This window comes from Nelumbo nucifera, chromosome 1, assembly GCF_055504915.1.
Source record: "Nelumbo nucifera cultivar China Antique chromosome 1, China Antique-T2T, whole genome shotgun sequence".
Taxonomy (NCBI): Eukaryota; Viridiplantae; Streptophyta; class Magnoliopsida; order Proteales; family Nelumbonaceae; genus Nelumbo; species Nelumbo nucifera.
Genome location: NC_142649.1, coordinates 35,858,393 through 35,872,114, shown reverse-complemented (window position 1 = coordinate 35,872,114; position 13,722 = coordinate 35,858,393). Strand labels below are relative to the sequence as shown.

At 40.3% G+C, this 13,722-nt stretch overlaps 1 protein-coding gene across 1 annotated transcript in view; it reads left to right on the top strand.

Annotated features, from left to right (window-relative positions):
• Positions 1-243: 243 nt before the first annotated feature.
• The window catches only part of LOC104608277 (SNARE-like superfamily protein), a 31,077-nt gene continuing 17,598 nt past the window's right edge, over positions 244-13,722 (top strand). Inside the window, exons 1-3 of the mRNA XM_010274212.3 lie at positions 244-357; positions 517-809; positions 1,343-1,457. Coding sequence (XP_010272514.1) covers positions 586-809; positions 1,343-1,457 — 339 coding nt within the window. The 5' untranslated portion in view covers positions 244-357; positions 517-585. The remainder of the gene's footprint in view (positions 358-516; positions 810-1,342; positions 1,458-13,722) is intronic.

Below are 13,722 nucleotides of genomic sequence, written 5' to 3'. Positions count from 1 at the left end.
CAATTGTTAAGGAAAAGTAAAAAATGCCCTTCGAATGCCATCTAATTCTTTTTATCAACCATCTAAACATTGACAAAAAACTAAACTGTCTCAAATCCTAGCATCTTTTATTCAAAAACGTTGGTAACTGCATAGAAGAATCTAAAATTTGGGATTGTTCATTTTTTTGTCAATGTTTGGATGATTGATAAAGAGAATTAGATGGCATTCTTAAGACATTTTTAACTTTTCACTTAACGGCTGATTAATAGACTAATTAACTGAAGGTATTGGATTGTCACATTTTAAAAGTCTGAATGCTGGATTCTCACATTTTAAAGATTGGGGACCAAATTGTCACTCGAGGCAAAATAGAAGGTACTGATCATGAATTTTTCCAAATCCTTTCGAGTCGAAACGCACCTTTCGGAGTGCCGAGCTTCTCAGATACAATCCAACAGATGCTGAGATACAGACTCGAACAGGTTTTAGAGAGTTGAGGCTTGATTTTTTATTTGCTTTGTTTTGTTCCTGCAGTCTCCGAAAGTTCAATTCGTCTCTTCATCTGTGATCCGGAACGAATTAGACGAACTTAGTTAGAGAGCAATGCAGTTCTTCGGAGGATCGGAGATCAGCCCGGCACCGTCGGCGCCTACGGGATCGGGAAATAATGCCCACATGATGTACATCTTTAATAGGAACGGAGTGTGCTTGCTGTACAGAGAATGGAATCGTCCCCTCAGAACTCTCAATGCCCAACAAGATCACAAGCTCATGTTCGGTCTCCTGTTTTCTCTCAAATCCTTCACTGCTAAAATGGATCCTACCAGGTATTTTGTTTTTTTCAGCTTCTTCCTCCTCTCCACTCCTTCAGTTAGAAAACTTAAATAAATACCATTAGAACCTCAATTGATGCTGGTTTGTTATATACTTATATGTAGATAAATATGATCATTAATTGTTTGTTAAAGTTCTCATCAGAGGCCGGTATTTTGATGGAAGCATCTTAATGTTCTCTATTGGATTTTTTTAAGCCCCTAAATCGACTCCATGTGGAGGGGGCTATTTTTGCCGGAACTTTGCTGCTAGATTTATAAGTAGAGTTTCATTTGTATGAAAATTGAGTATTGACTGGAATATTGAAATGATGTAAACTTGTTTAATAAATTGTCCCTTAGAATCTTAATACTGCTGTAGGAGTTGGCGCAGAACTAGCCCTTTCTTTTAGTTTGATATAAACTTATGAAATCACGCATGATTTCTTGTTTATGTAACTAATACTTGAGCCTTTTGAATTTATCACTGTAGAACTTTTATCACGATTTGTTAATGCATATCTTATTATTAATATCTTTTTCGGCAGTGTTGAGAAGGGGAACCTTGGGGTGCCTCAATTACCAGGTCAAGGCTGTTCATTTCATAGTTTCCGTACAAACACATACAAACTGAGTTTTATGGAAAGTCCCTCTGGCATAAAGGTCAGTTAAGAAGGTCTAACTTGTTATTGCATAAGAAATAAGAAAATTATGCCAATCAAGAAACAAACAAGGAAACATTTGTATATTTTATTCCCATAATATGTTTTGTTTGGTATTATTGTGAGTGCAAGGCATTCAAGTGTTTACTTGTAAATATCCCCCGTAATTTATTTGAGCTTGTTCCTTAGTTAGAATTTAATGAGCTACTCCAATTGTGAATCAATGACATAATCTATGATTTTCTTTGAATAGATAAAATCCAAGTTCTTTTTTCTTCCTAGGCACTCGATATAATGGTGTGTCAAGTGCACCCCCACATATTTTCCCTTCTTGGGAGGTAGTCAGGGAGGGGTCACTAGCTCAAACAGGTTTTAGGTATCATTCAGGGCTTGCTACTGATTGTTGAAGAGAAACATGTAGTAGTTCCAAATATCTATTGCACATTCACAAGAGCTAAAAAGGTATTGATGGTTTCTCCACTTTTATTGCGTAAGATTTACTTATTAGGGGATGGTATTTAGGTCTTTCTTCTGCATTGGGGATGTTATTTGTATTGGGTTTCATATGTATTGCCTCTAAATGAAGTGCAGTGACTTTTGGAGGGGTGGGAGTTCCAACAAAATAGCATTAATTGGGAACAATTTGGATGTATTGTCAATTGGTCGAACTAGGTAATTTAATGCAAATTGTACTACTCCATCTTTACAATCCTAGTCAAGGTGAATGGAGTCTACCTTCTCGATGTGCTTCCTAGTCACTAGGGTCATCATGTCAACAGCAAGAGTAATGAGTTAGAGTCAATGGGTTAGATTATGCTTTGGCATAATTGGTTAGGGTTTCTTCCTTTTGGTTCTTTGCATTTTTTTTGTTTTCAAAGCTATTTGAGTTTGTTAAGTTGTATAGTTTGGACTGTAAAGGTTATCGACTTGAAAAACATTTTAGACATTCTTTTAAGTCAAGTAATAAAAAGAAGTTCCTCAATTTTTTATATTGTTCATGTAGAGAACACTGATGTGGTCCCCACTGTATTGTACTCGTATGACTGTGGTTAGCAGTTAGTTGGTAGTTGGTAGTTATTTTAGTTTATAATAATTAGTGCCATTAGTGTCTTTTATTTTTTGCCATCTAAGCAGTAAGGGTAATTCAACCCTTTTACTTTTATTTGAGAATTAATAAATTGTAAGAGAGGTTCTTCTGAGACAGGAAATTTCCTGGAGGCAAAAGTCAAGACATAAATGGATTAAGGAAGGGGATGGAAATACAAAATTTTTCCATGCATTGGTTAATGGGAGGAGAAAAAATTTCGTGGCTAAGTTAGATGTGAATGGGGAGGAAGTCACAAATCAAGATGACATAGCAAGAATGTTTGTGGATCATTTCAAATCAATCTATAGGAAACCATTGAATAATAGGCCAACATTGGAAGATTTGGAGTGGACTAGGTTATTTGAAGAACAAGTAAACTGGTTAGAGAGGGATTTTAGTGAAGAAGAGATCAGATAGGCGATATTTTCAATGGATAGATCCAAAGCACCCGGTCCAGATGGCTTCACAATGGCTTTTTATCAGGACTGTTGGGATGTGGTTAAAGAAGATCTTATTAGGGTGTTTCAGGAGTTTGTAGATAGAAAAAAGGTAAGCCTTGGAGTTAATGCCACTTTCTTAGCCCTAATCCCAAAGAAGATAGATGCAAAGGACCCTAAGGAGTATAGGCCGATTAGTCTGGTAACAAGCATCTATAAAATCCTGGCCCAAGTGTTGTCTTCAAGAATTCGAGTAGTACTACCCTCCATCATTAGTCAAGCACAAGGTGCTCTCGTGCAGGGAAGGCAAATAACAGATCAGATCCTAATAGAAAATGAGTGTGTGGAGGACATGAGAAAGTCAGGGAATCAAGGTTTTGTATGCAAGTTAGACTTAGAGAAGGCTTATGATCTTTTTTTTTTTTTATCAATAACCACATTTCATTAATTAATCACAAAAATATTACAAGGATGAAGATAAACTTTCTTATCTTCCAACTGGAGCTTATGATCTTGTGGATTGGAGTTTTTTACTAGAGGTCCTTGGGTGCTGTGGTTTTAAGATGGATGGTGCAATTGGGTAAAGGGCTGTATTAGCTCCTGTCATTACTCAGTCTTGGTGAATGGGGTGGTCAAAGATTTTTTCCCAGCTTGTAGAGGCCTTAGACAGGGTGGCCCACTCTCCTCGTTTCTTTTCACCTTAGTTGCAGATGTCTTCAATAGATTAATCTCTAAGGCAGATAGGGAAGAGGAAGTGAGTGGTTGGAGGATAGGAAGGAACAATATTCGGGTAACCCACCTATAGTTTGCTGATGACATCATAATATTTTGTGAAGGGGGTGATAGGCAAAAAGTGAGGAATTTCAGAGCATTGCTACAACACTTTGAGAAGGTCTCCAATTTGAAGATAAACCTGGATAAGAGTTGTGTGGTAGGTGTTAATATGAATGAGGGAATTATTCAATCAGTGGTAGATTGTTTAGGTTGTTCCGTCTCTTCTTGGCCATTGCAGTACTTAGGTTCTCCCTCTAGGGGCTAACCCAAAAGAAAGTAGTTTTTGGACCCTAGTTTTGGAAAATTTTGAGAAAAGATTAACTTCTTGGAAAAAGAACTACATCTCTATAGGGGGTAGAGTGACTTTATCGAGAGCTATCCTAGCAAACTTTACGAAGGTGGCTTGGGATTAGGAAGGTTAACTCTCAAGAATAAAGCTCTCTTAGGAAAATGGTTGTGGAGATGGCCTAGAGAAAGGGAGAGGTTGTGGCATGAAGTATAGCTACTATACATGGTAGACTGGAAAATGGATGGGATGCGGGTGTATCACGTCAAGCTACATTGGCATCTCCTTGGAAAGCAATCCAGAGTATCCTCCCTTAGTTTCTCAACTTTGTTAGGTATGATGTCAATTCCGGTATCTCTGTTTTCTTTTGGGAAGACACTTGGGTGGGTACCGTTGCCCTTAAGGACCAATTCCCGTCTCTCTATTCTATTTCCCTTTACAAGGAAAAAGCTATCTCTCATTTTCTCCCATCTCCTAATTCACCCCCCTCTCCTTCAGTTGGGACTTTGGCCTTCGGAGAGGTTTGAGGGATGATGAACTTAACAGTGTTTCAGATATGTTGTCCCTTCTTGGCAGTGTCTTTGTAGGCCCTCTTAGTTTGGATGTGAGATTATGGTCCCCTCACCCAAAAGGCTACTTCACTTGTGCTTCCTTTTTTAAATCCCTTTGCTCTTCCCAAGGGCAGTGGGGTTTTCCAATCAAGGAGATATGGCCTAGATCAGTTCCACCTAAAGTTATTATTTTCTGCTAGGAGGTGTTTTATAGAAAGATTAATACCTTGGACTGCTTGCAGAAGAAAAGGCCTTCTTTGTGTTTGTCCCCTAACTAGTGTGTATTTGCAGGGCTAGTGGTGAGGATTGCTCTCACTTACTTGTATCTTGTTCCTTTTCTAGTGCTATTTGGAGTTGGATTTTCTCTTTGTTTGGGTGCAGGTGGAATCTATCCACAGATTTAAGTCAGCTTTTTGATCCTTCCTTTTTTGTGTGGCCTACAAAAAAAGGAAAAATGATGTGGAGATGTATTAGAGCAGCCACCTTGTGGACAATCTGGGAAGAAAGGAATGCAAGGGTATTCAAGGAAAAGGAAAGAAGCATTCAGGTTGTTGAGGACTGTATCTTGACTAGGGCCATTCATTGGTTAAGAACTATGGACTTATTTCATACATTCTCCTTTGATGATATTTGGAGAAACTGGATAGCAGTGGCTAACAGCCATACAAGGAAGAACAGGGAATTTGCAGTGTGGGAGCCTCCACCTGAAGGATGGGCAAAACTGAACTTTGATGGAAGCAACCAAGGAAACCCAGGCCGATCGGGGATAGGAGGGGTGTTGAGAGATAAGGAGAGCAACATATTAGCATTGTTTTCAGGCCCTGTGGGAATAGGAGACTTCAATAGAGCTGAGATGTTAGTGGCGGTACAAGGTATTCAGATTGCAGAACAATTAGGAGTTCAGCACTTGGTACTTGAAGGGGACTCTAAGATTGTTGTGGGATGGCTGATAGACCCAGCTTCAGCTATGTGGTGACACAAAGACCTGTTAAGGAAGTTCAACTGGCTCACAAGAAACATGACTATTACCTCTCTTTGGGTGGGAAGATCAGCAAATACCTTTGCAGATGGGTTAGCTAAGCAAGGGGCTTCAAGGGAACATTTATTTTGGGCTGCTCTGTAATTTTATTTCTGGCTATTTTTGTTTTTTAATTTGATGTAATACTTGCTAGAAGAGGTAACAACTTGTGCCTCCTCTTGGGTCTCCTGTATTGCCTCATATTTCTGGTTTAATAAATTATTTTCATTCAAAAAAATATAAATTGCAAGAGAGGGGCGGCAGTTATTGATCCTCTCCTTTTCTAAATCTTTCCTTCGAATTCTTCTTCTCCTCTTCTCTTCTCTTATCCTTTTCTCCTTTCTCAATCTTTCTTTGTTAATTGAACATTAAAATCTAGGACTGATTGTAGTCCTATTCAACTACATGGTATCAGAGCCAACCTAGGAATTCTTATTATAGTCTAATATGGCCGACTACATAAGAACTTCCTAGGGTTGGATGTTTCAGCAGAGTTTTGATCACCGACTAGTTCTTGGAGGTTGCTGACAGTGTGCAATTGATGCCCGAGGACTTGTAGAACCATGGAAATGTTCAGCGATCAGGAAGAATCAGAAGAGAAGAAATTTCAGTTTTAGGGTTCCAATCTTGGTTTGAAGGTGGTGGCTGATTTTTTCTGGGTAAGATAGTATATTTTCTTGAGATCGAACCTAGGAAGTGTTTCTTTTTATTAGTCCAGGAGGTGCGGCTGGGTGATTTTGAGTTTTCTCCTCAGGTTTTTAGGGTTTCCTTCTGACCTACGACCAGTTTTTAGGGTTTCTAGGACTGAAACTCTACAGATTTGTTTGCTGCCAATTCTAGGGCATTCTCTTAGACTGTTTTTAGCTTTCAAGAGTGGGTTATTCTGCACTCTGAAGATTTATCAAGTATGTTTCTCTTTTCTGGTTGGTGGCCGAACCTACTAGGTCTGCTATTTTGACCTATTTGAGTTATAAGAGTTGTGTTTTGACCTATAAACTGAAAAAGGCTGATAGCAATGGAGTTTTAAGAACCAAGGGGAAAGTTTTTTGGGGGCTGGTGGTGCTAGTAGCATGCCTGAGAATAGTTTTCAGATTATCACTGTCAAGTTTGATGGATCAAACTACTTGGAGTGCCAATCAGCCATGATGGCCATTGAGGGTAGAGGAAAACTAAATTATTTGTTGGGGGGATGTGAAGGAACCAGCCAAGGAGGACCAAATATATGCCAAATGGGTTCATTAGAACAACTATTTATGGGCAAAAACAACTAAGGAATTCATTAGAACAACTATTCATATACTCCACAACAAAATAGTGTAGCAGAAAGGAAGAGCAAACATATTGTGGAAGTGGCAAGAAGTATTATGGTAAGCTCCATAGTTCCAATTCGTTTTTGGGGTGATACAATCTCACGACAGTTTTCTTGATTAATTGGGTACCCTCTTGTGGTCTTGGATACACTGTTCCTTTTAGCCTTCTTTTTCCTGAGGGGGAAATGTTTAATGTTTCTTGGATACATTGTTCCTTTTATAGAAGTCTTTTTCCTAAAGTAAAGAGTTGATGGAAGCATAGAAAGGTACAAGGTAATGTTGGTTGCAAAAGGGTATACTTGGAGACTTTTGCACCAACGGCCAAAATGAGTTCAATTCGGATTCTCTTGTCTCTAGCAGCTACCTACTCTTGGCCTCTCTTCCAAGTTGATGTAAAGAATGCTTTTCTCAATAGAGATTTGCAGGAAGAGGTGTACATGGACCTTCTAGTTGGTTTTTATGGTGATGTAAGCAAAGGAAATGTATGCAAATTAAAGAAGTCCTTATATGGATTGAAATAGTCACCAAAGCTTGGTTTGACCAGTTTAGGGGTGCATTGATTGGTTTTGGATACACTCAAACCCAGTAGGATCATACCTTGTTTGTGAAGAGAAGGGGATCTTTGGTGTCAGTGCTAATAATATATATGGATGACATTGTAGTCATAGGGAATGACCTGAGTGAGATTGATGCCTTAAAGAGGAACCTACAGTAGGAGTTTGAGGTTAAGGACCTTGAGGAGGTAAGGTATTTTTTGGGTATTGAAGTGGCAAGGTCCAAACATGGGATCTTCATTTCCCAGTGAAAGTATGTGTCGGACCTATTACATTAGATAGGAAAACTTGGGGTTAAACCAACTGATACATCCGTTGACAGAATCACAAAATTAATGCTTCAAATGGTGAGCTGGTAAAGGATGTTGGGAGGTATCAAAGATTGGTGAGCTAACTATTATAGTTGTGCATGACACAACCAGATAGATATCTCCTATGCAATTAGTGTGGTGAGCCAGTATATGCATGCCCTGTGAGCTAAACATTCCATTGACAGGATACTTCCCTATTTGATAAGACACCTAGGTAAAGGGATATTGTTTGTTGACCATAAACACTTGAAACTGGAAGCTTACACATGCAGATTGGGCAAGGTGCCTAGATGACAGGAGATCTACATTAGGAGTTTGTACTCTTGTTGGAGGTAATCTGTTTTCATGGAAGAGTAAAAAGCAACTAGTTGTAGTCAGGTCAAATGCAAAAGCATAATATAGAACTATAACACATGGTGGTTCAGAGTTTCTTTGGGTTCAACCCTTACTAGGAATGCTTGGAGTTGATGCAGAGGAACCTATGATGTTGTACTCAACTACTCATAGTTTTTAAGGCACCAAGGCGAACCTAAGCAACAAGGGAGTTCTTAGTCGCCTAGTCAACTAACTTCCTGCCTAGGGTGTTGCTTAATGTTTAAAATGATAGAAAACAAGGGGCTGATCCCTTGTTTCTACTACAGGAAAAGAAGTGAAAAGATCGTAGCATGGAAAATATGGGGTGGAGCCCCTACTCTTTCCTTTCGAACATGAAAACACGAAAAAGAAGACTGAAAGATGGTGGATATCCACCCCTGTTTTTAGTTCTAGAAATAGGAAGAAGAAGAAGAAGGGGTTGAGTCCCTGTTTTTTGTTCCAGAAGAAAGAGAAGGGGTGGGGACCCTGTTATTTTCCAGAAAAAGGAAGAAGAAGGGGTGGAACCCATGTTTTCATTCTAGAAGAAAAATTAGAAGGGACATAGCCCCTATTTTTTGGTGTTCTAAGAAGAAGAAGAAGACGGAGGAGGAGATGAAGAACATGCCTTCAAGGATTGGTTGGTGTTCTAAGACTTCAAACTTTGTATCACTTGAACTCTGTTAGTCTTCTTCAATTCTTTAACTTTTGAATATCTCAGGACCCTAATAAAATAAGCAACTAAAAATAAACGATAATATTTTGTGAAAAAATAATAGAATGATATAGTGTATCATGCCTATATTAATATTATACACTAAAATATAAATAAGCATGAAAACATTACAGAACTTTGTATAAGTGGTATATAAACCACTTGGAGTTTGGGCGAGGCGAGCCCCAAAAAGCGACTAGACGCCTAGGTGCCCGCCTAGGTGTCGCCTTGACAACTATGGTTGTATTTGTGATAATCAAGCAACAATTAACATTGCCCATAACCCAGTTCAGCATGATAGGACAAAGCATATAGAAGTGGCCAGGCATTTCATAAAAGAAAGGGTGACATCTGGGGAAGTTTGTTTGCCATTTGCCATATGTTTCATTTGACTTACAACTTGTTGATGTACTTACCAAGAGAGTTGCAAAAAATAAGCTTGAACATGATCTACACAAGTTGGGAATGCGTGACATTTTATTTGAGCAAAGGTAAAGTATAATTGTATTAATCAAAAGGTCCTTTGTACAATGAGAAGCTGTACAAAAAACTATTAGGAAGGATCTCAATTGTTAGAGTGAGCCGAATAGAGGTAGTTTAGTAATCTCATGTCAGTTAAGTACTTTGCTTATGTGGCTGTTTTATTAGAGTACTCTGCCCCACACTTAAGTGAGGGCAGTTTAGTCTTTGTAAGTGTAATTAGAACCTAATAAACATAAGGGGGTCGATTGAATGGTACACTAATCAGTTTCGACTAAACCCTCCTGTTCTCTCTTTCTCTTGTCTCCTTCCTCATCTTCTTCTTCCTTCTTCACTGGTTCGGATTATTGTAGCTGCTCCAAAACATGGTATCAGAGCGAGGTTTTTGACCTGCTTCCGCTTGTAAAGCATCTCAGCTGTGTTCGTGACACCCTCTTCTTCGTTTCTGGTTAGTTAATGGAGAGAGCTGGTTTGCCCTAGGTCTGAGACATCACAGCTCGTTGCTCTCTGCTGCGCACAGTTTTCTTCATCAAGGAAGGTGATTTCAGTAGTGAATGGTTGGCTGATACTCTCAAAGGAAGGTTGGTTATTTAGTCCTTTTGTGTTGCTGGTATTTCTGGGTAGGAACCCTTCAAGAATCAGTTAGTACTGATTAGAACCTAGAGAACTAGGTTCATCGTTGCCCTAAGAAGGGCTGTGTGTGCAGTAGCCGAATGGTGTAGGGCTGCTGTGAGTTGTTGAGTGGTGTTAGGGCTGCTGTAGGTGGCCGAGTGGTGTAAGGTGGAATGCAGTGACCTTGCCAAGCTCCTTGTGTTCGTGTAATGCCCTCTTAAGTGTGTTAAACAAGTCTGAACTGGGTGTAACAATTTGACTGTGTTGTGGTGCTTGTGATGCTCAATTTTTTTTATTGAGTGGTTGTAAGAGGGCCTACTGTTGTGTTGTGGTGCTTGTGATGCTTATGTGGGTCGTAGGTGTGTGAAGTCAGCAGTAGTGTGAAGAAGAACAAGTGTGTGCTCCCACTGTTGTGTTTAGGGGCTGCAATAGGTGCTGAAGTATCAAACTGTGAACAACATCAATCAGCTTGTAGCTGAGAAGTAAGGTTAGAGGCAACTGTGAAAGAGTACAATGGCAGCAATAGGAGATGGCTACAATGATAAGAAACCTAGTGTGGTAATTTCCTCCGACTACCTAGGGGTACAAATGACCTCAATTAAGCTGAATGGGGAGAACTATGTTCCATGGGCTAAATCAGTGGAAGTGTTTCTCAAGGCAAAGAAGAAAGTAAAGCATGTAAGAGATGAGAAGCCATCGAAGGACTCTCCAGGGTTTGATGATTAGGAACAAGAAGATGCTCAAATCATGACTTGGCTGTGGAATAGTATGGAACCCAAAATTAGTGCCAACTTCATGTTCCTTGATACGACTAAGGATATATGGGAGCATGCTAAGAAGCTATATTTTGGACAAGATAACACAACAAGAGTGTATCAGCTTTATCAGGAGTATTTTGATTTACAGGGAACCAAAACACTAGAAGAGTATTATGCCAGCATGAAGAATATAAGGAATGAACTCAATGTCTATCACCCCCTTACTTCAGATATTAAAGTTCAACAACAGCAAAGGGAGCAACTAGATGTTACAAGATTTTTAGTGGGGCTGAAGTCGGAATATGAACCAGTTAGAGCCTAAATATTGGGGGGCTCTACTCTTCCTACACTTGAGGAAGTATTCTCAAGGCTTCGTAGAATTTCTTTGGGACAGACAGAGAACTCCACACAGTCTGATAGATCAGCACTTGTGACAGCTAGAGGGGTTGGACATAGTACAAGAGGGGGAGGTCATGCTCCCCGAGGAGGCCGTGGTAGTTCCATGATTAGTCGGGGTGGTTGTGACTCAGGGGGAGGCCGTGGCAGAGGGAAGAATAACTCCACAAGGAAATGTACTCATTGTGGTAGAGAGGGACACACAGTGAATTTCTGTTATGATCTACATGGCCCTCCCTCTAAATGGGCTAATCATGCTGTAGCAGGTGAGGTTGATATCAGTGACAGTAAACCGGCAGACCGAACTCCTCCCACATCTACATCTACCTCTGGGAGGGAAATGGTGAGCGTACCGCGTGATGAGTATGAACGGTTCCTTCAAACTACTTCACAGCATACCACTGCCACACTTGCCCAATCAGGTATTGTTTGCATGTCATCTAAAACCTCTCCCTGGATTATTGACTCTAGAGCTTCAGATCATATGACCGGGACTCCAGGTATGTTCTCTTCTCTTTCTGAAACCTCCACATCACAAACTGTTATACTTGCCAATGGGTCCTCATCTCCCATATGTGGTGTTGGTAATGTTGGCATGACTTATGTGCCCTTATCATCTGTTTTATATGTCCCTAAGTTTCCATTCAATCTTATGTCTGTTAGTAAAATAACCAAAGCTCTTAACTGTTCTGTTACTTTCTTTCCTTCCACTTGTATTTTTCAGGATCTCAAGACAGGGAAGAAGATTGGTGGGGGGCATGAAGCTGGTGGACTGTATTATCTTGACGGTGGTGGATCTTCAATTGCTCTTCAGACTTCACTTACTCCTCTACAATGGCATTGCCGACTGGGACATCCATCTCTCAAGGCTCTCAAGATTTTGGTCCCGTCATTGAGTCATTTGTCAGTTTTGCAATGTGAGTCATGTCAGTTTGGGAAACATCGTCGTGTGTCCTTCAGTCCAAGAGTTGAGAGTCGTATGTTGAGTCCTTTTTCTTTGGTTCATTCAGATGTTTGGGGTCCAATCAAAATAGAGTCTTATAATGGGTACAAGTATTTTGTCTCCTTTATTGATGATTGTTCAAGAATGACATGGATTTACTTAATGAAAGAAAGAAGTGAATTGTTTTCCATTTTTCAAAAATTCCATGCTGAAATACGCACACAATTTGGTGTTCCAATCAAAATTCTCCGTTCAGATAATGGTCGTGAATGCTTTCTTACTTCATTTCAATAGTATTTAGAACAGCATGGCATTATTCATTAGACATCATGTGCATACACCCCTCAACAAAATGGGGTAGCTGAACGGAAGAACCGTCAGTTTCTTAAAACTGTTCGGTCTATTCTTCACCACAAGAATGTTCCTAAACGTTTTTGATGTGATGTTGTACTCACTACATGTTTTCTCATTAATCGGATGCCCTCCTTCATCCTTCATGGTCGGTCCCCCTTCTCTATCTTGTTTCCCACTTTATCTCCATTCCCATTAATTCCTCGTGTCTTTGGTTGTGTGTGCTTTGTCCACAATCTGAGCCCTGGAATAGACAAGCTAGATGCACGCTCAATTAAATGTGTCTTCCTTGGCTACTCACGGACTCAAAAAGGGTACAAGTGTTATAATCCCATTACCCGGAAGTGCTATGTCTGCCCTGATGTCACCTTTTTTGAATCAGCCCCCTTCTTCTCAAGTCCTGAAGCGCCTTCGTCTCCACCCGCACTTCCTCTTCCTCTCCCTATCAGTGATCCAGTTCCAGATGCTGTTGTTGGAGTAGACTCATCACCTCATCCCATGCAGATCACCACCGAACGTCCACCAATCTGGCAAGTGTATACACGTCGAACGACACCGGCCCCTCCTCCAGCTTCTACCTCATATGCGGATCCTCTCATGGCTCCTATTGTTGAACCTTCAGACCTTGACCTACCCATTGCCTTACGGAAAGGTAAACGCAGTTCTACCCTCCATCCCATTTCTAATTTTGTTTCATTATCTCGTCTTTCTACATCACATTGCCAGTTTGTTTCCCTTTTATCTTCTATTTCCATACCTAACAATGTTCAATAAGCTCTCAGTTCACCTGATTGGCGGCGGGCAATGGAGGAGGAACTTTCTGCCCTTCAACATACTCAAACGTGGGAACTCACTACTCTCCCACCTGGTAAGCATGCTGTGGGATGTAAATGGGTGTATACTGTGAAATACTTGCCAGATGGTAGTGTGGAGCGTCTGAAGGCCAGACTTGTTGCTAAAGGTTACTCACAGTTGTATGGAGTGGACTACATGGAGACATTCTCTCCGGTGGCTAAGATTGGTTCTGTTCGTGTACTAATTTCCCTGGCAGTTATGTATGATTGGCCTCTGTTTCAGCTTGATATAAAGAATGCCTTTCTCCATGGTGATCTTGTGGAGGAGGTATATATGGAGCAACCACCTGGGTTTGTTGCTCAGGGGGAGGATGGTAAGGTATGCAGATTGAAGAAGGCAATTTATGGGCTGAAACAATCGCCGCGTGCTTGGTTTGGGAAGTTTAGTGAAGTGGTGAAGAGTTTTGGAATGAAGCAGTGCCAGGTAGATCGCTCAGTGTTCAGCTATGACTCAGAAGCTGGGAAGATTCTATTAGTG